This window comes from Scyliorhinus canicula, chromosome 16 (assembly GCF_902713615.1).
Source record: "Scyliorhinus canicula chromosome 16, sScyCan1.1, whole genome shotgun sequence".
Taxonomy (NCBI): domain Eukaryota; kingdom Metazoa; phylum Chordata; class Chondrichthyes; order Carcharhiniformes; family Scyliorhinidae; genus Scyliorhinus; species Scyliorhinus canicula.
This window is the reverse complement of record NC_052161.1, coordinates 143511963-143538982: the sequence shown is the minus strand read 5'-3', so window position 1 is coordinate 143538982 and position 27020 is coordinate 143511963. Positions and strand designations below refer to the sequence as shown.

The 27020-nt window shown below is 46.8% G+C and overlaps 2 protein-coding genes across 24 annotated transcripts in view; both read right to left on the bottom strand.

The window, feature by feature from the left end:
• Positions 1-1486: 1486 nt before the first annotated feature.
• LOC119979250 (RAP1 GTPase activating protein) overlaps positions 1487-27020 on the bottom strand; it is a 705159-nt gene continuing 679625 nt past the window's right edge. For 21 of the 22 annotated variants that reach the window (XM_038821204.1, XM_038821202.1, XM_038821208.1 and 18 more), the window contains one exon: positions 1487-1940. In XM_038821204.1, the coding sequence (XP_038677132.1) occupies positions 1830-1940 (111 nt within the window). In that variant the 3' untranslated portion in view covers positions 1487-1829. Of the gene's footprint in view, positions 1941-18458; positions 18501-27020 lie in introns of all 22 variants that reach the window. The other variant, XM_038821189.1, reaches the window with a different exon arrangement.
• LOC119979253 (cadmium metallothionein-like) lies at positions 21253-24500 on the bottom strand. 2 transcript variants are annotated; one of them, XM_038821211.1, is made up of 3 exons: positions 24162-24500; positions 23737-23796; positions 21253-23700 (listed from the first exon to the last, which is right to left on the bottom strand). In XM_038821211.1, the coding sequence occupies exon 3, from the start codon at positions 23696-23698 to the stop codon at positions 22754-22756; it is 945 nt and encodes a 314-aa protein (XP_038677139.1). In that variant the 5' UTR covers positions 23699-23700; positions 23737-23796; positions 24162-24500; the 3' UTR covers positions 21253-22753. The 2 variants fall into 2 exon arrangements, with proteins under 2 accessions (XP_038677139.1, XP_038677138.1); XM_038821210.1 differs by having other exon boundaries at positions 21253-23796.

The following is a 27020-nucleotide window of genomic DNA, read 5'->3' as shown; positions in this document are numbered from 1 at the left end:
GGTTCAATTCCGACCTCGGCTGACTGTCAGTGTGGAGTTTGCACTTTCTCCCTGTGCAGGTTAGGTGGATTGGCTCTTATTGTCCAAAGGTTGGGTGGGGATATAGGGCTAGAGCCTCCGAAAGAGCACCCTGCCTAAGCCCACTCCCCCACCCTATCCCGTAACCCAGTGTTCTTCAAACTTTTTTTCCGGGGACCCATTTTTACAAACCGGCCAACTTTCGGGACCCAACCCAGCTGACCTTCGTGACCCACGCCGGACGACCTTTGTGACCCACGCCTGCCGACCTGAGCAACCCACCATTTTCTCTTACCTTGTTTGCTGCTGACAAAAATGGAGGAAATGGTTTTGGGTCCCTTTGGCCCTCGTACACGCTCCTCCAATGGAACCTGTTGGATGAAGGTGAAGCCTTCCGGTGTCGGAAAGTATGGAGTCTCCATCTGTCCAAAATTCTGAATTTTTTTCCTGTAAAATTTTATCAAATAAACCCCCCTCGAACTTGTAAAAAAAACCAAAATAAAATGAGTAAAATAAATGAAAAAAATGAATAAAACCCCCCGAACTTGTAAACAAAATGAATAAAATAAATCAAAAAAAAATTAAATGAATAAAATAAATGAATAAAAACCGCTACAGAACTTGTAAAACAAAAAGCTGCAACCATTAAAAAAATAGCGGCTGCACTGCGCATGTGTGCCGATCATCGTGCGCGAATGCACAATGCGGGCAAATTTTTTTTTAACATGTTCGTGGCCGCTTGCAGCTGGCGTTATGAAAAGCCGACTGCTGCGCGGGGATTTGTGCGATTGGGTGCGCCGCAGACAACGGCTCCGCGACCCTCCCGACACCCGCCCGTGACCCACCTGCGGGTCGCGCCCCCAACTTTGAAGAACACTGCCGTAACCCAACCTAACCCTTGGACACTAAGGGGAAATTTAGTGTAGCCAATCCACCTAACCTGCACTTGAGGATCTTTGAGGAGAAATGTTTTCTCAGAGGGTTGTGCAAGTTTGGAACTTTCTGCCTCAGAAGACGGTGAAATCGAGTCACTGAATATTTATAATACGGAGGGAGATAGATTCTTGTCAGACAAGGATTATTGGGGGTAGATGGGAATGTAAAACCTGAACACAAACAAATCAGTCATTATCTTGTTGAATTCCAGAGCAGGCTCAAGGAGACAAATGGCCACTTGCGCTTATCAGTGTGGACTTATCAGCCATCTCAGAACCCATTGAACCAGAGCAGAAGCAAGTCATCCTTGACCCCAAGGGACTGCCGAAGGAAAGGATGATTCTTTGTACAATTGTCTTCTTTCTATGGAGGGCTTGAGGAAAACGGAATCCAAATATTTAGATAAAACCATTACTTTCTGAATGGCTTTATCAGGAGGACCGGTGTTAAGCCTTCCCAGCCTCATTATGTACAACATCTGGGATCCAGTGCTTGTTACAAAAAAAACTATCCTGTGAAACACATTTTATGATTTTGATTGTAACATGTAAGATTTTTATTTTGCATTATTTACAGAAGCATATTTACAATTTTTCCATTCAGCGATGATATTTAGCCAGCTTTAGCAATAATCACCAAAACACAGCAACAATTTCCATAAATAGGCCTAATACAGTGTTTAAACAGAGTTGACAGTGTTTCACTAATTTTACCATTTGTGCTTTTAGAATATATCCAATGACAATATTAACACCAAAACACAAGAAATAGACAATCACAAGAGTTTCAACACAGAACCAGTTGAAACTGAATCTCCATCAAAGTGCAATGCAGTTTGAGAATATATTTCTAAATTCCAAATAAATTCTTCATTTTTACAACCCTGGTTTCTGCTGGTTTCCTTTCGAGAGTAAGGCGTCATCTTCATTAGTGGCAAACATTCGGTTTCTCCTCAACTCCAACAGCTTATGTCTCTTTTGGTAATTCTATGAAATCAAAAACATGAAGATTATTCTCAGTGTTATTGATTCAAGTCAATACAAGCCCAATACTGTGTGTACTGAATGTGGGTTGTAAAGACTGGAGGCAGATTGGAAACAAGTCCCTGATCTTTATTAGCTTAGTCTGTCATTCCTGTGGCTATGATACTTTGGCTCTTACTAATCTTTTTGTCCTTAAATATTTTGACTATTCCTTCTTGCATTTCTCTCATGGGCACTCTCAGGGGAAGACCCAACTTCCTAAACCTTTTGGGTTCTCTAATCTTGCCTTGCATGCTTTTTGCACATGTATTTAGCTAACAAACCCCATTTTGGAATTGCTATTAGCTTTCATATATCTCCATAAGATATGATTTTTAAAAAAAGTTTAAAATACAAGGTAACTTTATCAAACAAATAATGAGCTTGTGGTTAAAAATTGGTTGGGAGGCAGCTGATGGAGAGTAGGATTAAAGAGAATGTACTTTGATTCCACAGAGATCTCTATTGGTTCCTCAGCTTTTCAACAGAAACAGTAACCTGGATAAAGGACAGTGAGTTGTTTCTCAAAGTTTATCAATGGCACTCAGTTAGGAGGGATTAGTGAGTTGACAGGAAGAGAAACAAAGTGGTATAAACAGACCAAAAAAATAGTCAAAAGGTGCAGCAGGTGGAATACTATGATGGGGAAATGTGAAGTCATTCACTTTGCTCCAAGATTATTTTCTGTGGGGTGAATAAATTGTGGAAGAGCCAAGGGATTTGGATGTCTGGCTCACAAAACACAAAAGCAAGGCCCTAGGAACAATATGCAATCCAAAAGGCTAATGGAATGTTGATTTTAAATCCCAGATCCCTCAAAATAAAACAGGAGGATGATCCTCTTAAATTATGCAGAGCCTTAGATAGACCACGGGTGCAATTTACCGGCATTGTCACAGCGCCCAACGTGGTGGGAATGGGTGTCCACCAGACAGAAGAAGAGTAGGAAAGCAGTGTAGGGGTTCCCTGCGGTCATCTCCCTCCAAAACAGATATACCGTTTTGGATACTGTTGGTGAAGATGGATCACCAGGGGAAGATGGCAGCAGCCAGGTTCATGGTACCATGGCTAGTTCTGCTGCACAGGAGGGCAAGAAAAAGAGTCATAGAGCTTTAGTGATAGGCGACTCAATGGTGACGGGAACAGACGGGTGTTTCTGCGGCTGCAAACACGACTCCATGAAGGCAGCACGGTAGCATTGGGGATAGCACAAATGCTTCACAGCTCCAGGGTCCCAGGTTTGATTCCGGCTTGGGTCACTGTCTGTGCGGAGTCTGCACATCCTCCCCGTGTCTGTGTGGGTTTCCTCCGGGTGCTCTGGTTTCCTCCCACAGTCCAAAGATGTGCAGGTTAGGTGGATTGGCCATGATGAATTGCCCTTAGTGTCCAAAATTGCCCTTAGTGTTGGGTGGGGTTACTGGGTTATGGAGATAGGGTGGAGGTGTTGACCTTGGGTAGGGTGCTCTTTCCAAGAGCCGGTGCAGACTCGATGGGCCGAATGGCCTCCTTCTGCACTGTAAATTGTGTGTGTGTGTATGTTACCTCCCGGGTGCAAGGGTCAAGGATGTCTCAGAGCGGTAGCAGGACATTCTAAAGGGGGAGGGGGAATAGCTAGCTGTCATGGTGCATATAGGCACCAACGCTATATGTAAAAAATGGGATGAGGTCCTACATGCTGAATTTAGGGAGTTAGGAGTTAAACTAAAAAGTAGGACCTCAAAGGTAGTAATCTCAGGATTGCTACCAGTGCCACATGGTGGTCAGAGTTGGAATGGCAGGATAGATAAGATGAATACATGGCTTCAGGGATAGTGCAAGAGGGAGGGATTCAAATCCCTGGGACATTGGAACCGGTTCTGGGGGAGGTAGGACCAGTACAAACCAGCTGGACTGCACCTGGGCAGGACTGGCACCATATCGCAGGGGGAGTGTTTGCTAGTGCTATTGGGGAGGGTTTTAACTAATATGGCAGGGGGATGGGAACCAATGCAGGAAGTCGGAGAAAAGTAAGGTGGGTACAGAAACAAAAGGCAGGAAAGGGAAAAGTGGAAGGCAGAGAAACCAAAGACAAAAACCAGAAAGGGCCCCATTACATCATAATTCTAAAAGGGCAATAAATATCAAAAAAAAAGTCTGAAAACTTTGTGTCTCAATGCAAGCAACATTTGTAATAAGGTTGATGAATTAACTGCGCTGACAATCATTAATAGCTATGATGTAATTGAGATCATGGAGACCTGGCTCCAGGGTGACCAAGGATAGGAACTCAACCCCCAGGGCTAGTCAATATTCAGGAAAAATAGAAGGAAAGGAAAGGGAGGTGGGGTAGCGTCTCTGGTTAAAGAGGAGATTAACTTAATAGTAAGGAAGGACATTAGCCTGGATGATGTGGAATCTGTCTGGGTGGAGCTGCGGAACACCAAAGGGCAAAAAACATTAGTGGGAGTTGTGTACAGACCACCAAACAGTAGTTGTGAGGTTGGGGACGGCATCAACTGGAAATTAGAGATGTGTGCAGTCAGGGTACAGCAGTTATTATGGGTGACTTCAATCTGCATATTGATTGGGCTAATCAAACTGGCAGCAATGCGATGGAGGAGGAATTCCTGGACTGTGTAAGGGATGGTTTTCTCGACCAATACATCAAGGAACCAACTAGAGAGCAGGCCATCCTCGACAGGGTATTGTGCAATGAGAGAGAATTAATTAGCAACGTTGTGGTAAGAGATCCTTGAGGGAAGAGTGACCATGATATGGTAAAATTCTTCATTAAGGTGGAGAGTGACCCAGTTAAATCTGAGACGAGGGTCTTGAACTTAAAGAAAGTTAGCTTTGATGGTATGAGACATGCATTGGCTAGGATAAGCTGGCAAAGGATACCTAGGGGGTTGACAGTGGATAGGCAATGGCAGACATTTAATGAACACATAGATGAACCTCAACAATTTCACGTCCCTGTCTGGCACAAGAGCAAGACGGGGAAGGTGGCTCAATCATAGCTAACGATGGAAATCAGGGATAGTGTTAAAGCCAAAGGGGAGGCATTTAAATTGGCCAGGAAAAGCAGCAAGCCTGAGGAATGGGAGAAATTTAAAGTTCACCAAAGGAGGACAAAGGGTTTAATTCTGAAGGGAAAAATAGAATACGAGAGTAAGCTTGCAGAAAACAGAAAAACTGACGGCAAAAGCTTCTATAGATACATGAAGAGAAAAAGACTGGTGAAGACAAAGGTAGGTTAGGGTTAGGGAATAGGCAGCAAAGGGATGGCAGACCAATTGAACAATTACTTTGGATCTGTCTTCACTGAGGAGGACATAAATAACCTTCCGGAAATATTAGGGGACAGAGGGTCGAGCATGAAGGAGAAACTGAAAGAAATCCTTGTTAGTCAGGAAATTGTATTGGGGAAATTGATGGGATTAAAACCCGATAAGTCCCCAGGACCTGATGCTCTGCATCCCAGAGTACTTAAGGAAGTGGCCCTAGAAATAGTGGATGCATTGTTGATAATTTTCCAGCATTCTATAGACTCTGGAAGAGTCCCAATAGATTGGAGGGTAGCTAATGTAACCCAACTTTTTTAAAAACGGAGAGAGAAAATGGTAAATTAGAGTGAAGGACAAGGCTGGTAGAAATAGGGAACCTTGGATGACTCGGGATATTGGGGCCCTGGTCAAAATGAAGAAGGAGGCATATGACATGCATCGACAACTGGGATCAAGTAGGTCCTTTGAAGAGTATAGAGGTTGTCGGAGTAGAGTTAAGAGAGAAATTAGGAGGGTAAAAAGGAGACACTGTGGTGATATGTATCACTGTAAATACACAAGGGGTTAATGTAGATACACTAGGACTAAGTAAACACGAGAGGGAGCACCAGAGACATCATGACATGCAGACATACAGCTACAGTAATGAACACATTGAATAGGACACCCAGAGGTGACACTACCACAAGGGGGGCTACCCATATAAAAGGACAGGGCGCACATGCTCTTTCTCTTTCCACAGGCGACACACAGAGAGACAGGGGTAGATCAGGAAAGCATCACACCCACCGCATGGCTTAGAGCAGACTGGTTAGTTAGATTCAGTTACTATAGCAAGATTAGCAGGAGAGTCAAACTCAAGTAGGAGAATTGTTAACTGTTCAACAAATGTGTTAAACCTATCTCCAAGTCTGAACCTTCCTTTATCAGAGTATACATCAAGGAAGCAGCTTATGCTACATGAAGAAGCATAACACAACAGGCATGAGATTTCTTTGGCAGATAAGGCAAAGGAGAATCCAAAGAGCTTCTACAAATACATAAAGGGCAATAGAGTAACTCAGCGAGAGTAGGGCCTCTTCAGGATCTACAAGATCATCTGTGTGCGGATCCACAAAAGATGGGGGAGATCTTAAATTCATATTTCTCATTGATATTTACTGTTGAGAAAGGTATAGATGTTAGGGAACTTGGGAAATAAATAGTGATGTCTTGAGGAGCGTGTATATTACAGAAAAGGAGGTGCTGGAGGTGTTAAAGCGCATCAAGATAGATAAATCCCCAGGACCTGATTAAATGTATCCCAGGACGCTGTGAGAGGCTAGTGAGGGAATTGCGGGTCCCCTAGCAGAGATACTTGAATCATCGACAGCCACAGGTGAGGTGCCTGAAGATTGGAGGGTAGCAAATGTCGTGCCTTTGTTTAAGAAGGGCCGCAGGGAAAAGCCTTGGAACTACAGACTGGTGAGCCTAACGTCTGTGGTGGGCAAGTTGTTGGAATGTATTCTGAGAGGCAAGGATTGATTAGGGACAGTCAGCATGGCTTTGTGAGTGGATAATCAAGTCTCACAAATTTGATTGAGTTTTTTGAAGGTGTAACCAAATAGGTAGATGAGGGCAGAGCAGTCAACGCTGAATACATGGACTTTAGCAAGGCCTTTGACAAGATACCGCATAGTAGGTTGTTGCATAAGGTTAAATCTCACAGAATCCAGGATGAGGTAGCCAATTGGATACAAAGTTGGCTTGACGACAGAAGACAAAGGGTGGTTGTGGAGGGTTGTTTTTCAAACTGGAGCCTGTGACCAGCGGTGTGCCTCAGGGATCAGCGCTGGGTCCACTGTTATTTGTTTTTTATATTAATGATTTGGATGAGATTCAGGAGGCATGGTTAGTAAGTTTGCAGATGACACCAAGATTAGTGGTATAGTGGACAGTGAAGAAGGTTATCCAGGATTGCAATGGAATTTTGATTAATTGGGTCAGTGGGCCGATGAATGGCAGATGGAGTTCAATTTAGATAAATGTGAGCTGATGCATTTTGGTAGATTGAATCGGGGCAGGACCTCCCCAGTTAATGGTAGGGAGTTGGGGAGAGTTACAGAACAAAGAGTTCGAGGAGTACAAGTTCAGAGCTCCTTGAAAGTGGGGTCGCTGGTGGACAGGGTGGTGAAGAAGGCATTCAGCATGTTTGGTTCCATTGGTCAGAATATTGAATACAGGAGATGGGATTTCTTGCTGAAGTTGTGCAAGACATTGGTCAGGCACACGTGGGATATTGTCAACAGTTCTGGTCACCCTCTTATAGAAAGGATATCACTAAACTTTAGAGTACAGAAAAGATTTACTAGGATGCTACCGAGACTTGATGGTTTGAATTATAAGGAGAGGCTGGATAGACTGGGACTTATTTCCCTGGAGCCATAGGAGGCTTAGGGGTGAACTTATAAGAGGGGAGAGACCCAAAAGGGTCCAGAGGGGCAGTTTTTTCACACAGAAGGTGGAGAGTGTCTGGAACAAGCCTGTTTTCATTCTTTCACCTTCTTTGACTCTATGACTCTATAGTTAGCCTGACATTGGTGGTGGGGACAATGCTGGAGTCAATTATTAAGGATGAAGTAACTGAGCATTTGGAAAGTGGGGACGGTCCAAGTTAGCATGGATTCACTAAAAGGAACAAATCTTCTAGAATTTCTTGAGGATGTGACCAGTAGAGTGGACAAAGGTGAACCAGTGGATGTTGTGTATCTTTACTTTCAAAAGGCCTTTGACAAGGTCCCACGCAAAAGATTAGTGAGCAAAATTAAAGCTCATGGTATTGGAGATAATGTACTGACGTGGATAGAGAACTGGTTGTCAGACAGAAAGCAGAGTGGGAATAACCGTGTCCTTTTCAGAGTTGCAGGCAGTGATTAGTGGGGTGCCACAGGGGTCAGTGCTGGGACTCCAGCTGTTCACAATATACAAATTTGCAGATGACACAAAGCTGGGTGGCAGTGTGCGCTGTGAGGAGGATACAAAGAGGCTGTAGGTGACTTGGACAGGCTGGCTGAGTGGGCAAATTCTTGGCAAATAGCCAAGGACTTGGGTGTCCTTGTGCACCAGTCATTGAAGGTAAGCATGCAGGTGCAGCAGGTGGTAAAGAAGGTTAATGGTATGTTGGCCTTCATTGTGAGAGGTTTCCTGTACAGGCCCTTCGGCCCTCCCAGCCTGCGCCGATCCAGATCCTTTATCTAAACCTGTCTCCTATTTTCCAAGGTCTACTTCTCTCTGTTCCCCACCCATTCATATACCTGCCCAGGTGCATCTTAAATGATGCTATCGTACCCACCTCTACCACCTCCGCTGGTAAAGCGTTCCAGGCACCCACCACCCTATGCGTAAAAAACTTTCCACACACATCTCCCTTAAACTTTCCCCCTCTCACCTTGAAATCGTGACCCCTTGTAACTGACACCCCCAGTCTTGGAAAAAGCTTGTTGCTATCCACCCTGTCCATACCTCTCATAATTTTGTAGACCTCAATCAGGTCCCCCCTCAACCTCCGTCTTTCCAACGAAAACAATCCTAATCTACTCAACCTTTCTTCATAGCTAGCACCCTCCAGACCAGGCAACATCCTGGTGAACCTCCTCTGCACCCTCTCCAAGGCATCCACATTCTTCTGGTAATGTGGCGACCAGAACTGCACGCAGTATTCCAAATGTGGCCGAACCAAAGTCCTATACAACTGTAACATGACCTGCCAACTCTTGTACTCAATACCCCGTCCGATGAAGGCAAGCATGCTGTATGCCTTCTTGACCACTCTATCAACCTGCGTTGCCACCTTCAGGGTACAATGGACCTGAACTCCCAGATCTCTCTGCACATCAATTTTCCCCAAGACCCTTCCATTGACCATATAGTCCGCTCTTGAATTTGATCATCCAAAATGCATCACCTCGCATTTGCCTGGATTGAACTCCATCTGCCATTTCTCTGCCCAACTCTCCAATCTATCTATATTTTGTTGTATTCTCCGACAGTCCTCCTCGCTATCTGCAACTCCACCAATCTTAGTATCATCTGCAAACTTGCTAATCAGACCACCTATACCTTCCTCCAGGTCATTTATGTAGATCACAAACAACAGTGGTCCGAGCACGGATCCCTGTGGAACACCACTAGTCACCCTTCTCCATTTTGAGACACTCCCTTCCACCACTACTGTCTGTCTCCTGTTGCCCAGCCAGTTCTTTATCCATCTAGCTAGTGCACCCTGAACCCCATACGACTTCACTTTTTCCATCAACTTGCCATGGGAAACCTTATAAAACGCCTTACTAAAGTTAATGTATATGACATCTACAGCCCTTCCCTCATCAATTAACTTTGTCACTTCCTCAAAGAATTCTAATAGGTTTGTAAGACATGACCTTCCCTGCACAAAACCATGCTGCCTATCACTGATAAGTCTATTTTCTTCCAGATGTGAATAGATCCTATCCCTCAGTATCTTCTCCAACAGTTTACCTACCACTGACGTCAAGCTCACAGGTCTATAATTCCCTGGATTATCCCTGCTACCCTTCTTAAACAAAGGGACAACATTAGCAATTCTCCAGTCCTCCGGGACCTCACCCGTGCTCAAGGATGCTGCAAAGATATCTGATAAGGCCCCAGCTATTTCGACCCTCGCTTCCCTCAGTAACCTGGGATAGATCCCATCCGGTCCTGGGGACTTGTCCACCTTAATGCCTTTTAGAATACCCAAAACTTCCCCCTTCCATATGACAACTTGACCGAGTGTATTTAAACATCCATCCCTAGCCTCAACATCCGTCATGTCCCTCTCCTTGGTGAATACCGATGCAAAGTACTCATTAAGAATCTCACCCATTTCCTCTGAGTCCACGCATAAATTCCCTCTTTTGTCTTTACGTGGGCCAATCCTTTCTCTAGTTACTCTCTTGCTCCTTACATATGAATAAAAGGCTTTGGGATTTTCCTTAACCCTGTTAGCCAAAGATATCCCATGACCCCTTTTAGCCCTCTTTATTGCGCGTTTGAGATTCGTCCTACTTTCCTGATATTCCTCCAAAGCTTCATCAGTTTTGAGTTGCCTCGATCTTATGTATGCTTCCTTTTTCATCTTAGCACCCGTCATCCATGGTTCCCTAATCTTGCCATTTCTATCCCTCATTTTCACAGGAACATGTCTGTCCTGCACTCTAATCAACCTTTCCTTAAAAGACTTCCACATTTCAAATGTGGATTTACCCTTAAACAGCTTCTCCCAATCCACATTCCCTAGCTCCTGCCGAATTTTGTTATACTCTGCCTTTCCCCAATTTAGCACTCTTCCTTTCGGACCCCTCTTGTCCTTGTCCATGAGTATTCTAAAACTTACGGAATTGTGATCGCTATTCCCAAAGTAATCACCGACTGAAACATCAACCACCTGGCCGAGATCATTCCCCAATACCAGGTCCAGCATGGCCCCTTCCCGAGTTGGACTATTTACATACTGCTCTAAAAAACTCTCCTGGATGCTCCTTACAAACTCTGCTCCATCTACGCCTCCAACACTACACGAATCCCATTCAATGTTGGGGAAGTTAAAATCTCCCATCACAACCACCCTATTACTCCTACATTTTTCTATAATCTGTCTGCATATTTGTACCTCTACTTCATGCTCGCTTTTGGGAGGCCTGTAGTAAAGTCCCAACAATGTTACTGCACCCTTCCTATTTCTCAGCTCCACCCATATTGCCTCAGTGCTCGAATCCTCCATCGTGCCCTCCTTAATCACAGCTGTGATATCATCTCTGATGAGTAATGCAACTCCTCCTCCCCTTCTACCTTCCTCTCTATCCCTCCTGAAGCATCTATACCCTGGGATATTCAGTTGCCAGTCCTGCCCTTCCCTCAACCAAGTCTCAGTAATACCAATAGCATCATATTCCCAGGTACTGATCCAAGCCCTAAGTTCATCTGCCTTACCTGCTACACTTCTCGCATTAAAACAAATGCACCTCAGACTACCTTCGCGTTCATCATCTCTTCCCTGTCTACTCTTCCCCTTAGTCACATTGAGTTTATTATCTAGTACCTTACTGGCTTTAGTTGCTGCCTCTTTGCTGACCTCTAACTTCCTAATCTGGTTCCCATCCCCCTGCCACATTAGTTTAAAACCTCCCCAACAGTGTTAGCAAAAGCACCCCCTACGACATTGGTTCCATCCTGCCCAGGTGTAGACCATCCGGTTTGTAACGGTCCCACCGCCCCCAGAACCGGTTCCAATGTCCCAAAAATCTGAACCCCTCCCTCCTGCACCATCTCTCAAGCCACGTATTCATTCTGACTATTCTTGAATTTCTACTCTGACTGTCCCGTGGCACTGGTAGCAATCCTGAGATTACTACCTTTGAGGTCCTACTTTTTAACTTATCTCCTAACTCCCTAAATTCTGATTGTAGTACCTCATCCCTTTTTTTATCTATATCGTTGGTGCCTATATGCACCACGACAACGATATGTTGCTGCAATTATACAGGGTCTTGGTATTATACAGAACCAGGATAAACCATTTCAGACAGCGATGAGGAGTAATTTTTTCACCCAAGGAGTGGTGAGCCTGTGGAATTCATTACCACAGGAAATAGTTGATGCTAAAACATTGAATATATTCAAGAGGTGGCGGGATATAGCACTTGGGGAGAATGGAATCAAAGGCTATGGGGAGAAAGCAGGATTAGGCTATTTAGTTGGATGATCAGCCAAGATAGTGATAAATGGCAGAGCAGGCTCGAAGGGCCAAAAAGCCTCCATCTTCTGTGTATGTATCTATGTAACATAGCGCTATGGTACCCTTTGACCCTAGTCAACCCATCAATGGGATGGGCATGCTCCAGAGCAACCAGTGCCATCTACTTGGCTGTGGCGAGGGTGTGTGGGGAGTGGAGTGCCGATACACAGCTTCTGCTTGTCAGGTTCTTGAGTTTGAATCCCAACCCCAGCGAATCACAAGCCAGTGCTCATTGGAATTGCCGTAGTTCCACCGGGCGTTGGTGCCGGCCCTTTAGAATGTCCCGATTCGTTCCGGGACTGGCACCGCTTTCAGGACTGTAGAACTCATGTGATTCAGTCCCGACGTCAGCACTTAGTCTCTGAAATGGAGAATTTGGGCCTTTGAAGGTGGGTTAACAGTAGGTAAAATCTTAAACTTCAACCCGCTGCTCGGGAGGACAGTCAGGGAAACAGTCAGGAGGTGCTTATTCAGAAATGGGAATGGAAATAAGGGATTCCCTCGCCAACAGGCTGTGTATTTGAGTCTGGGTGGGGGTGTTGTGGTGGCAATTGACATTTTTCAGACTGTGATCAACAGGTTTGTGTTAATAAAGAGCTTTAAGTGATATGTGTCGAAGGCAACATGGTGCCACAATGGTTTTCACTGCTGCCTCACGGCGCCGAGTCCCAGGTTCGATCCCGGCTCGGGGTCACTGTCCGTGTGGACTTTTCACATTCTCCCCGTGTTTGCGTGGGTTTTGCCCCCACAACCCAGAGATGTGCAGGGTAGGTGAATTGGCCACGCTAAATTGCCCCTTAACTGGAAACAAATTAATTGGGCACTCTCAATTTTTAAAAAAATTGATATGTGCCAAAGGCAGGTAAATGGAATTGAGATTCGAATGAGGTGTGATCTCACTGAACGACAGTACAGGCTTATATCTCCATGTCCAGTCCTGAATGAGGAGTATTTTACTCTAAATATCACCCTGTGTACAGCACAGGCTCAAAGGGCTGAATGGTCTTGTTCAGGTTCCTATGAATCAACTGCTAAATAGTTAAATATTTTCCTAGCTCTAGTAGATAAAAGAATTGTGGCCTTCCATAGATGTTCAAGCTTGACAAAAATATTTCACATTTTGACCTATCGTTTTTAACATTTTCAAACAATTGCTCAATGGTTTGTGAGATTTTAAATTGTCCCAGGAAATTTTCCAAATACATTCTTGCCCAGAAATACCATTTTCCATGTACTGGTGAAGAGTTAATGGCTCTGCTTCGATTTGAAGGATCTGACCTCTCAATGAAATGGGAACTGACAGCCAAATTGAATCTGGCCAACTCCCTGCCATTTGAAATCCTGTGTTGGATTTGGTAACAGAAAGACCATTAATAATAATCACTTATTGTCACAAGTAGGCTTCAATTAAGTTACTGTGAAAAGCCCCTAGTCGCCACATTCCAGCGCCTGTTCGGGGAGGCTGGTGCGCGAATTGAACCCGTGCTGCTGGCATTGTTCTGTATTACAAGCCAGCGATTTAACCCACTATGCTAAAGCAGCCACTATACAGCAAGGTTGTGAACAATGCATTGGTGCAGCCCTGACCTGTGTGCAAGGGCATGCTACTGCATGACACTGGTCTCAACATCGAATTCAACAACTTCAGATGATCAGCTCTACCCCACCTTGACCCATTTGTTTTCATCTCATTTCATTTCAACTGTCTCTCACCATTTCTTTCTTTCTTGACTTTCTTAATATATATTTAAACCCTTCCCCCAATCTTATCCACCTTTCCTTACCCCTTCTCCCCTTTGCTTCTCCCTTCCCCTCCCCCCACATCTACAGTTCACCCTCTGATGTTAGTTTCTCTGCTGTTTTGCCTCTCACACTTTTTGTCCTCTCTGGGGACTGCCATTAACACTCTTTCCCCTTGGTTTCTGTGGCCATTAGCACCCGGTTTCCTGGGTTTCTGTGTCTATGACTCATCTTTCATTCTCACTCCACAGTATAAATATTCCCCACATTCTCTGACCGTTAGCTTTGAAAAAGAGTAATTGGGATTAAGGGTTATGGTGTTCGGGCTGGAAAGTGGAGCTGAGTCCACAAAAGATCAGCCATGATCTCATTGAATGGCGGAGCAGGCTCGAGGGGCCAGATGGCCGACTCCTGCTCCAAGTTCTTATGTTCTTATGAAACGTTCGCTCTTTTCTCTCCCTACAGATGCTGCCGGAACTGCTGTGATTTTCCACCATTTTCTCTTTCGTTTCAGAATCCAGCATCCGCAGTAATTTGCTTTTATCTTGACACTGCATTATCGCTGACTTTCAAAGAGACAGACATTAAAGCAAAATTTAAGACAAAATAATACATCATCTTTACCTCAGTGATGCTTGTTTTTGCCAATCGATACACAGGATATTTTCTAATAATTGTTACAGTAACTTGTTTCATTAAACCTGGACACCTTCAAGTACCAATACAGTGAAATCTGTAAATTTCAGACACCTCGGGACCAGCATTTCTTTGCAGGTATTCTTACTGGCAAAACGATCATTCTTTGCATGAATAAAAATGTCAGTAGAATGGGGAACTCTTTACCCAGCATCCACAGCAGCAGAGAGGCTGTTGTATCCCTAGGATCTCGTTGTGCCACTGTTCAGTCACCGAGCAGCCCAACTCTCTGCTACGGATACAAGTTGTATACAAACTGTTCCTTTCAGAAACTCTGCAGCAGCTTTGCACTGATCTCGAAGTTCCGTGTTTTAAATTGTCAAACAGCTTGGTGCATTGAAGAGTGTCTGGAGTTTATAATTAGCCAGAGTTTGTGGTTTCAGAGTGTCTCTGATCTTAACATCAGAGTTACTTGGGTCTGCCAAGTGCAGTTTTCTTGCAGGGGTCTGTTTATCCAGGTTTCACTGTATTTGTGGACAGAGGAATTGAATGAGAGCGAGTGGAGAGCATGCAGGTGAAATAACAGAATACATGGTTAGGGGAACACAATTGCTGAAGCCCTGCAGCTGATTATTGGGCCTTGCACTGATGTTAGATATGAATGAAAATGAAAATCGCTTATTGTCACAAGTGGGCTTCAAATGAAGTTACTGTGAAAAGCCCCTAGTCGCCACATTCCGGCGCCTGTTCGGGGAGGCTGGTACGGGAATTGAACCGTGCTGCTGGCCTGCCCTGGTCTGCTTTCAAAGCCAGCAATTTAGCCCAGCGTGCTAAACCAGCCCCTGCTGATGTGATATATGCACCGTCGATTGGGAGAATTTGCTGCCAAGGGAGGTAACTGAATGGCATCCTCACTGTGTTGCTATTGTGTTCAAGCCACCTCTCACCTCTCATTGAAAATACTTGTTCTCTATTCCCCTTCCAGCGATGATAACATTTTTTTCACTATGATATTTTCACTGCTTTTCTTCCTCAGCCTACGCACCAAACTACTGCTGAACCTCGGTTATTTTAACCTCCATCTCCACTCATCATGCTTTCTCGCCTCAGGAGTTCAATCCTCTTATCCTCCATAAATCTCTCCCTGCATCTAAACTGCCCAACCCAGATTCCTGACCCTGTCGTCACATGTGGTCTTGCTAGTCTCATCATATCACCCACAGATTAGGCAACCTCTCTCTAATCAGTACTTTTCATCACTCACCACTCACAATCCCCTTCCATATCCCAGCCCTATCTCCTTCTGTATCCCTCCTTGGGAAAAACTATCTGCTGTTCACTTACAACTGCTTTCAAAATTCCAACTATTGGGCCTGTGGCCCTCGATTCACCACAACCTTTCTGCAGCCACTGATCTCCTCCATTCCCTTCAGTCCCGTTGGGCAAAGACTGGAAACGATATGACGGACAATTAGTTTAATCATCGGCCACCAGATCTGACCATGTAAAGCATCATCAGATCATTTTTTTCAAATCTTGCAAGGAAGTGGGAATCACTGACTGGGTCAGTATGTATTGTCCATCCCTAATTGCCCTTGAGGAAGTGGTGGTGATCTGCCTTCTCGAAACTCTGCAATATGGGGTCGGTACACCCTCTGTGCAGTTGTTGCAATTCCATGTGTATCGGCGGAGGAGGGAATGAGCATTCTTTTAAGACGGCAGATCTTGTGCCAAACAAGCGGGGCTGCTTTGTCCTGGATGGTGTGGAGCTTCTTCAGTGTTGTTGGAGCTGCACATCCAGACAAGTGGGGGGTATTCCATCACACTCCTGACTTGGGCCTTGTAGATGATGGACAGACCTTTGGGAGTCAGGATGTGAGTTACGCATCGCAGGATTCCCAGCCTCTGACCTGCTCTTGTAGCCACAGTATTTATATGGTTAATCCAGTTCAGTTTCTGGTCAGTGGTAACCCCTAGGATGTTGATAGTGGGGGATTCAGTGATGGTAATACCATTGAATGTCAAAGGGTGATGGTTAGATTCTCTCATTGGGGATGGCACTTGTTTGGCACAAATGTTACTTGCTACTTGTCAGCCCAAACTTGGATATTGTCCAGGTCTTGCTGCATTTGGACATGGACTGCTTCAGTATCTGAGGAGTCACAAATGATGCTGAACATTGTTCAGCCATCCGCAAACATCCACACTTCTGACCTTCTAATGGAGGGGTGGTCATTGATGAAGCAGCTGAAGATGACTGGGCCTAGGACACTACCCTGAGGAACCTGCAGCAATGTTCTGGGATGATTGACTTTCAACAAATTCAACCATCTTCTTTTCTGTTAGGTACGATCAATCAGCAGAGTTATCCCATTGATTCCCATTGACTCCAGTTTAACTAGAGTTCCTTGGTGCAATGCCAGTCAGGTACTGCCTTGCACACAGTGGTTAGCACAGTTGCTTCTCAGCTCCAGGGTCGCAGGTTTGATTCCCGGCTTGGGTCATTGTCCGTGCAGAGTCTGCACGTTCTCCCAGTGCCTGTGTGGGTTTCCTCCGGGTGCTCCGGTTTCCTCCCACAGTCCAAAGACGTGCGGGTTAGGTGGATTGGCGACGCTAAATTGCCCTTCGTGTCCAAAAACAGTTAGGTGCAGTTACAGGGTAACGGGGATAGGGGGGAGGTGTGGGCTTATGTAGGGTGCTCTTTCCAAGGGCTGGTGCAGACTCGATGGGCTGAATGGCCGCCTTCTGCACTGTAAATTCTATGATTCTAAGGGAAGTTGCTCTCACCTCACCTTTAATGTTTAAGTTGCTGGCAACATTAAAAAATGAACAATTTGTCAAACATGATTTTCGTTTCATAAATTCACATCTCGAATAACAGAATCTAGATTTTCCCTACTCCTGACATTGAGCTCCCAATCCTGTGGTTTGTTTTCTCTCTCCCTCCTTTCTCAGACAGCAAGGTTGTGTTTGCTTCCTCCAATCTACGGGGCTTGTTCTAAAATTTAGAGAATTCTGGCTAATTAAAACCACTCCATCCTCTTTTAGAAACCTTAGGATGTTGACCATCAGCTCCAGGAGATTTGTCAACTTTTGGACTCATTAATTTCTTTACCATTGTCTTCGAGTTCCTCACTTTTACTCGACCTTCATTAAACGACTCCCAGAATTTCTCATTGTGAAGACAGTCACATAGCAATTGTTTTACCTCTGCCATTTCCCTATTTTCCATTACCATTGATTCTGTCTCCAATGGGCCACATTTACTTTCACAAATCTTTTCCTATTACAGATCAATAGAGGTTTTGTGTCCCCTGTTAGTTTACTCTGATATTCGCTCAATAAAAAAACAATTTCTGGCTCATATTTTGCTGAATTCTAAAATCCTCCCAAAAGTTCAGGCTTACTATTATTTTTGGCAACATTATAAACATATCTGAACCATCTTTAAATTCTCTCCTTAGCCATGATTGAACCGCATTTCTTGCGAGGTCTGTATTTCTTCGGGAATGTATATTTGATAAAAAGCTTCGGCTGCGTGCCCCTCATGTTCTGTACTACCTACCACTGAATGTAGATTGGCTTCAAGTTATGAATTGATTCTGCAAATGTACACATTGCTAATCTACTGCCATATATTCTCACCTCGCTTCCCAGCGTGATTTAGCCAATTCACCCCCCCCGCATTGCTCAGAGATGTCACTCCAGCTTTGGATTTGAGTGAAATTAGCGATCTCAGGGGAGACATTAGTGAAGCAGATGGAGGTTATAATGATGAGCCGAAACTGACTGCTTTCAGAAATGTTTACTGAAAAACCTCTGTCATTTCGATCTCAGTTCTCTGCCACCTTTAGAATTTGTCATCATGCAGTTTTTAGAATTGTCAAGATCTAATGTGTGCGATTGACAGACACACAGCATCACAGCTGAAGCAGACAGCAACAGGGCACTCAGACAGAAGCAAGCAAATCAAACACCAACTTCAACATGTTAGTTTATAGAGCATCGGAATATTAAAAACTAAACTTAATCCAGTTCCAAACTTACCTTCTTGTTAAACTGCTTCAACATTTAATTCTCCAGATCTTGCTGCAAAAAAGTTACATTAAATTCATCTAATTTCAGTCTAAAGCCTTTCATTCCAATTCCTAATATTAAAACGGATCAAACATTTACATGATGTTAAGCGTACAACTGCTAAATATAAGGTGCAAAGCATCATCCCAAATGCAAGAAAGCTTCAACTTGATACATAACAAAGTGTTTGAACTAGAGCAGAGATTCATACAAAAAGGTAAAAGACTACAGTGTTGTGGCTGCTCTCTCTGCAAGGGAATGATTGGAATCCATCACTGGAATTGAAACGATTGTCCTGAATTTAAAAACGATGTGAATGGTTTTTGATGTACAGCTGGCATTTGGGGCTGAGTCTCCTGAGTAGTGGCAGCCATTTCTCTCCATTGCCTTACCTTCCACTGGAATCCCACACCCCTACCTGGACCTTCGAACCCAGCCCCCTCAGAAACACAGAGAGCACCTGCTCTGGGAGCACAGGATCATCGAGGGAAAACCAAGCCATCCCCACTCTTTAAGACACGAGCTGCCACATTCCTAAAGCCACTTTGAGAAGTCACAGAGAGAAGGTAAACGTGCAAGGTAAGTGGCTGAGGAGGGGTGTGTGAAAGGTGGATAGGTGAGGGGGTGGGGTGGTAAGTGGGTGGGTGGGTGAGGGGGTGAGGTGGTGAGTGGGTGGGTGAAGGGGGTGGGGTGGTAAGGGGGTGGGGTGGTAAGTGGGTGGAAGGTGGATAGGTGAGGGGGTGGGGTGTAAGTGGGTGGATGAGGGGATGGGTGGTAAGTGGGTGGGTGAGGGGATGGGTGGTAAGTGGGTGGATGAGGGGATGGGGTGGTAAGTGGGTGGGTGAGGGGATGGGGTGGTAAGTGGGAGGGTGAGGGGGTGGGGTGGTAAGGGGGTGATGTGGGGTGTGGTTGGAAGGTGGATAGGTGAGGGGGTGGGGTGTAAGTGGGTGGATGAGGGGGGTGGGGTGGTAAGTGGGTGGGTGAGGTGATAAATGGGTGGGTGAGGGGGGTGGGTGGTAAGTGGGTGGATGAGGGGGGTGAGGTGGTAAATGGGTGGGTGAGGGGGGTGGGTGGTAAGTGGGTGGGTGAGGGGGTGGGGTGGTAAGTGGGTGGGTGAGGGGGTGGGGTGGTAAGTGGGTGGGTGAGGGGGTGGGGTGGTAAGGGGTGATGTGGGGTGTGGTTGGAAGGTGGATGGGTGAGGGGGGTGGGTGTAAGTGGGTGGATGAGGGGGGGTGGGGTGTAAGTGGGTGGATGAGGGGGGTGGGGTGGGTCAGACGGGTAGTCAGATCTGGCAAGTCAGGGAGTAACCAGGAGGTTGGCAGGTAGTTAAGGGATAGTTCAGGGGTAGAGGGTGTAGTTGTAGTTTTTGGAGGTTAGTCAGATGGTTGGCGCCCCCTGGTGGGGTCTGGTAGGGTGGTTGGAGCACCGGGGGCGGGGGGTTACTGTTGGGGCAGCGGTTGGAGGGGGGTTCGTGGGGAATCAGTGGGTCAGTAGTACAGTTACTTTGGGGTCAGAACTGGCTTTAATCTTTCTAATTTCTCCGGGGTGATCATTCTGGTCAGTGAGTCGGAACAATCTGAAGTCTTCGACTCGTACTCAGAACCTGCCAGGCGGTTCCTGTGTAGTCAGTGCCTCTTGGGGGAACCTCCAGGGTACAGCTACCTGGAGATCAGAAACTCAGGGCCATTGTGTGTGTTTAAAAACAACATGAGTTTGTTTTCCATCTCCAGCATGAGTGCCTTTTATTTGTTAATATATTTTGATTTATCCTTTCATTCTCTCGTGACTCTCCTTTCTGCCCTGTGAAACATGATTAATAACACAAAACAAAACAACTGATTAAAAACTGTTTAATGCTATTTATCTCCACTGGCATTGTGCCCTCTCTAATTATACTTTTCCTCTTTTACAAAAGAGGGTAAATATTCCACGAGAGCTTGTTTGATGCAAAGTCATTGGAGGGCAAACAATCACAAGCTGTGAGTCCACAATGCTCACAGGCAGGATTATCCACATCTCTGTCGACATTCCACTGTCCCATCATTTACCAGCTCTGCTCAGCTTTCCCCAGTCTTCAGTTACAAATTTATTCCAGCTGAGCATTTCTTTCTTGTAGTCATTTATCTTAAACAGTTAGCCACTGGCTCTCTCACTGTCGATGTGTCTCAACGACTATTTTTCTGTGCCCTCTCCTTGTGATACCTTTGATGCCTTTAACTTGCCCAATTTCTCTTCCAGTCATTTTTAGTTCTACCCATTGCAGAATCCTCCTTTTCACCAACAATGTTTGATAAAACCAACATCATTTTAGTTGAGATATCTTGCTGAAGTTGTACAAGACATTGGTAAGTCCACACTGTGTTCAGTTCTGGTCACCCTATTATAAGAAGGATATTGTTAAACTAGAAAGAGTGCAGAAGAGATTTACTCGGATGTTACCAGGACTTGATGGTCTGAGTTAGAAAGAGAGGCTGGATACGCTGGGACTTTATTCCCTGAAGCGTAGGAGGCTTAGGGGTGATCTAAGTAGGGGCTGGTTTAGCACAGTGGGCTAAACAGCTGACTTGCAATGCAGAACAATGCCAGCAGAGCGGGTTCAATTCCCGTACCGGCCTCCCCGAACAGGCGCCGGAATGTGGCGACTAGGGGCTTGTCACAGTAACTTCATTGAAGCCGACTTGTGACAATAAGCGATTATTATTATCTTACAGAGGTTTATAAAATAATGAGGAGCATAGATAAGGTAGATAGTCAACACCTTGGGTATGGAGGGATATGGGCCAAATGCGGGCAAGTAGGACTAGCTTAGTGATAGAAACTGGGCGGCATGGACAAGCTGGGCCGAAGGGCCTGTTTCCGTGCTGTAAACATCTATGACTCACTCTATGACCAAGAGTGACTGTCTGTTTACCAGTACAGCGGGGCACCGAAACACTCCCACTACTCATCATTCAGCTTCATGCTGCATTAACTTGTGATGGAAATGGTCTAATTTAAGGCCAATGTGTTTAACTGCAGTGACATGTGGTATTGTGTGAGACATAGATCCAGATGACTCCATTATCTGTGTTTCAAAGGACAGGAAGAGTCATATATCATGTCTCCATAATGATAATGCTGCTCCAGGGCAGCACGGTAGCTCAGTGGTTAGCACTGCTGCCTCACGGAGCTGAGGACCTGAGTTCGATCCCAGACCCGGGTCACTGTCCGTGTGGAGTTTGCACATTCTCCCCATGTCTGCGTGGGTCTCACCCCCACAACCCAAAGATCTGCAGGTCAGGTGGATTGGCCACGCTAAATTGCCCCTTAAATGAAAAAAAATAATAATTGGGTACTCTAAATTTATAAAAAAATGTTAATGCTGCCCTAGTCAAAAAGAGGAATACAATCTACCTGGTAATCTCCTCGGTGTTGTATTTGAGGGAATATCATCCACGGTAAAATGCAGAAAACCAAATGGGGTGGGGTTTTCAGATTTCCAAAAAGTTGCTGTGGTGGAATTTGAACGCTGTGTGATTTCAGTGATAAATCTACAGATGAATCAGATGTTGGCTGAAGAAAAGCATCAACAAGCAGGTACCAGTCAGGTGAATGACCTTGGGCTTAGGGGCAGTAAAAACACCCAAACAGGAACAACTTTAACTCAGAAACTGACTGAAATTGGTCCAATTGACAGACAGTATGAAAGTGAAGTGGGTGAGGGTATGGAGTCTGAAGAAGCAGCGTAAATGGGTAGAGGTTTGGTACAAATTCAATGCAGACAACAGCAAGGCAGTGGACATAAAATCATAGAAGGTTTATGGCACAGAAAGAGGCCTTTCAGCCTCTCATGTCTGTGCCTGTCAAACAATAGCCCCCCCCCCCCCAGCCTAATCCCACTTGGCAGCGTTTGGTCTGTAGCCCTGCAGTTTCTGGCATGTCCACTGGGAGGCCCCCAAGGTGCAAATAATGTTGAAACAGTAAGGGGTGAAGCTTTTCTCTTGTTAAGGGGATACATCAGACATTAAGTCGCATCATTATGTAAACTAAGCCAAAGCTAGTTTGCATTTGCCAATTTTGAACACACACTGGGCTGGATTCTCGGATCCTGTGGCCCCGTGTTTCTCGTCTGCTTGCCGTTCGCTGGAGGCGCGATTCCCTCTTCCTGCTGCTTGTCAATGGGATTTCCCACTAAAGCCCCCCCCCCCCCACACACCAGCCAAAACCTCCCTGGTGAGGGTGCGTTGCCAACGGAAAAGAGAATCCCGATGACCGGCTACTATCTTTTAATAAGGATCCATCTCACTTCCACAAACTGAGAGAACGTAGGCGCAGATAACCAAAGCACCGCTTGCAGAATCCGCCATTGTGCAGAAGGATGATGCTCGAGAAGCATCTAGTGACATCATGCAGCTTACAAAACCACAACAGACCCGAGCTCCACCCACCGCATCCATTCCACAACATTCATCCACCGCATCCATTCCACAACATTCATCCACCGCATCCATTCCACAACATTCATCCACCGCATCCATTCCACAACAGCCCCGAGCTCCAGCCACCGCATCCATTCCACAACATTCACCCACCGCATCCATTCCACAACATTCACCCACCGCATCCATTCCACAACAGCCCCGAGCTCCAGCCACCGCATCCATTCCACAACATTCACCCACCGCATCCATTCCACAACAGCCCCGAGCTTCAGCCACCGCATCCATTCCACAACAGCCCCGAGCTCCAGCCACCGCATCCATTCCACAACATTCATCCACCGCATCCATTCCACAACAGCCCCGAGCTCCAGCCACCGCATCCATTCCACAACATTCACCCACCGCATCCATTCCACAACAGCCCCGAGCTTCAGCCACCGCATCCATTCCACAACATTCATCCACCGCATCCATTCCACAACAGCCCCGAGCTCCAGCCACCGCATCCATTCCACAACATTCACCCACCGCATCCATTCCACAACAGCCCCGAGCTTCAGCCACCGCATCCATTCCACAACATTCATCCACCGCATCCATTCCACAACATTCATCCACCGCATCCATTCCACAACAGCCCCGAGCTCCAGCCACCGCATCCATTCCACAACATTCACCCACCGCATCCATTCCACAACAGCCCCGAGCTTCAGCCACCGCATCCATTCCACAACATTCATCCACCGCATCCATTCCACAACAGCCCCGAGCTCCAGCCACCGCATCCATTCCACAACAGCCCCGAGCTTCAGCCACCGCATCCATTCTGTTAGATATTCCTTATCTGGAGATTACTGGGATGAATCCCAGTTGTTGCTATACAATATGTTTATGATGTGGAGATGCCGGCGTTGGACTGGGGTGAGCACAGTAAGAAGTCTTACAACACCAGGTTAAAGTCCAACAGGTTTGTTTCAAACACGAGCTTTCGGAGCACGGCTCCTTCTTCAGTCTGACTGAACTGGCTTGGGACAATTCACACCTCTTTAACCTGGAGTTACCTCTCTCTCTGCATCTTTGATGATTTGATTGCCTGCAGGTGCTCGCATTCCGGGGCATCTCTGACTGTGTCTATATAAACATTTCTGGAACAAGCCTTTCCATTCACCTGAAGAAGGAGCCGTGCTCCGAAAGCTCGTGTTTGAAACAAACCTGTTGGACTTTAACCTGGTGTTGTAAGACTTCTTAATATGTTTATGGTCCATGCTGGTTTGCTCTTTGGAGACAAGAACAACACAGTGACTCCACAGTATTGGTATCAATGTGGGGCTGCCATTGTGTTGTGTTATTTGGTTGATGCACCATCAGAACGTCACCATCATATATTAGATAGTTTGGCTGCGATTCTCCGGAGATATTTCCAAGAGCTGTAGCGAATGGGAATTGCCGTGAATTTCCTGGTGCTCCGCCCAGCCAGGCCGGCAATGCTATTCAACATTAATTGGTCCACTTAATGAGGCCTCAGCTTAGCTTCTCGCCACAAATGAAGGCTTGCCAGCTGATTCGCCGGGACTGCGCTCGCCAGCACCCCCCCCGGCTAACAAGGTCGAGCAGCACTTAAGCTGCACTTGCTCAGCCACCCTGATGTACCATCAATTGAGCGCGAGACGAGTTGCTGTACAAAAGTATGGCTTTAATCAGCTAGATGTTAGCCCTGCGGTCGATTACAGTAAATGGACAACCGCCTGGTGTGCTGGGTATTTATACCCCGCTCTGGAGGCGGGGTTAACTCAGCCTCTCGACCAATCGGGGAGCCGTCACATGACTGGTCTCAACCAACCTGTCGAGAGGCACATGACCGACCAGGGCCAATGGTAAGCCGGTGTTCTGCACCAATGGCAGGCAGCTATGCTAATCATACCACCACATTCACCCCTTGCGGAGAAAGAAGCCGGGGGGGGGGGGGGGGGGGGGGGTGTCACAAGAGCTGGGGGGGGGGGAGAACTGGTGATATGAGTAGTAATGAGAGAAGGAAAAAAAAATATGTCCTTGGCTTCCCACTGGCCCAGACATTTAACAATAGTACATAGTGTCCATACAAGGTCCATGGTGGTGTTGAAGTTAAATAGACTCGATCAGCCTTTTTGTTGCCCGTGACGTCCTGGCAGACCACCGCAGGGGAGTTGGTGACGTTGGTTCAGCCGATGGTGGTGGTTAAGCTGATGTCCTGGACTCCGGGAGCGATGGTCCTTGAACTGTCTCCGTACCCCGGGCTGGGGGTGGAGACGCCATGGATGGGGGAGGGGTGGCCTGGGTGGGGCGCAGGGGGAAAAAGAACAGGGGGGGGGTCTGTGGTGAAGGGGGGGGAGGGCCGCACGCCGGCGGGTGCCAGGTCCCGGAGGGAGACCGTGTCCTGCTGACCGTCGGGGTACTCCACGTACGCATACTGCGGGTTAGCGTGGAGTAACTGGACTTGTTCCACCAACGGGTCGGACTTATGCACCCGCACATGCTTCCGGAGCAAGATGGGTCCGGGGGCGGCCAGCCACGTCGGGAGAGGGGAACCGGAGGATGACATCCTGGGGAAAACAAGAAGACGTTCATGAGGTGTCTGATTAGTTGTGGTGCAGAGGAGGGAGCGGATAGAATGTAGGGCATCAGGGATAACCTCTTGCCATCGGGAAATAGGGAGATCTCTGGACCGGAGGGCCAGTAGTATGGTCTTCCAGATGGTACCATTCTCCCGCTCGACCTGTCCGTTACCCCGGGGGTTATAGCTGGTCGTCCTGCTAGAGGCAATGCCCCTGTTGAGCAGGAATTGACGCAGCTCGTCGCTCATAAAGGAGGACCCCCGATCGCTGTGTATGTACCCGGGGTAGCCGAACAGGGAGAAGATGGAGAGGAGGGCCTTAATGACGGTCGATGTGGTCATGTCAGGGCAGGGAATGGCGAAGGGGAAGCGGGAGTATTCATCGATTAAAGTAAATGTTGCGGTTGTTAGAGGGAAGGGGCCCCTTGAAGTCAATGCTGAGACGTTCGAAGGAGCGGGATGCTTTGATCAGATGCACGCGCTCGGAGCAGTAGAAGTGCGGTTTTCACTCTGCGCAGATGTGGCAGTCACGGGTTACTGTCCTGACTTCCTCGATGGGAAAAGGGCAGGTTGCGGGCCTTGATGAAATGGTAGAAACGGGTCACCCCTGGATGGCAGAGATCCGCGTGGAGGGAGCGGAGGTGGTCTATCTGCGCGCTGGCGCAGGTACCGCGGGACAGGGCATCAGGAGGCTCATTGAGCTTCCCAGGACGATACAAGATATCGTAGTTGTATGTGGACAACTCGATCTGCCACCGTAAGATCTTGTCATTCTTAATCTTGCCCCTCTGTGCATTATCGAAGATGAAGGCCACTGACCGTTGGTCTGTGAGGAGGGTAAACTTCCTGCCGGCCAAATAGTGCCTCCAATGTCGCACGGCTTCGACTATGGCCTGGGCTTCCTTTTCCACAGAGGAGTGGCGGAGTTCGGAAGCCTGGAGGGTTCTGGAGAAGAAGGCCACGGGTCTGCCCGCTTGGTTCAGGGTGGCCGCCAGAGCTACTTCTGATGCGTCGCTCTCGAGCTGGAAGGGGAGGGACTCGTCGATGGCGCGCATCGTGGCCTTTGCGATGTCCACTTTGATGCGGCTAAAGGCCTGGCAGGCCTCTGACGACGGCGGGAAAGTCGTGGACTGAATGAGGGGACGGGCCTTGTCGGCGTAATTGGGAACCCATTGGGCGTAGTAAGCGAAGAACCCCAGGCAGCGTTTGAGGGATTTGAGGGTATTGGGGAGAGGGAGTTCCATCAGGGGGCGCATGCGTTCGGGGTCGGGACCTATCACTCCGTTACGCACTATGTAGCCGAGGATGGCTAGGCGGTCGGTGCTAAACACGCACTTATCCTTATTGTAAGTGAGGTTAAGGAGTTTTGCGGTTTGTAGAAATTTCCGGAGGTTGGCGTCAAGGTCCTGCTGGTCGTGGGCCGCAGATGGTGACATTATCGAGGTACGGGAAGGTAGCCCGTAATCCGTACTTGTCGACCATTCGGTCCATCTCCCGTTGGAAGACCAAGACCCCATTTGT

Bases quoted from the DNA above. Each gene is read 5' to 3' on its own strand.
- LOC119979253 (XM_038821210.1), bottom strand. From the start codon at position 23,734: ATGGATGCGGTGGCTGAAGCTCGGGGCTGTTGTGGAATGGATGCGGTG.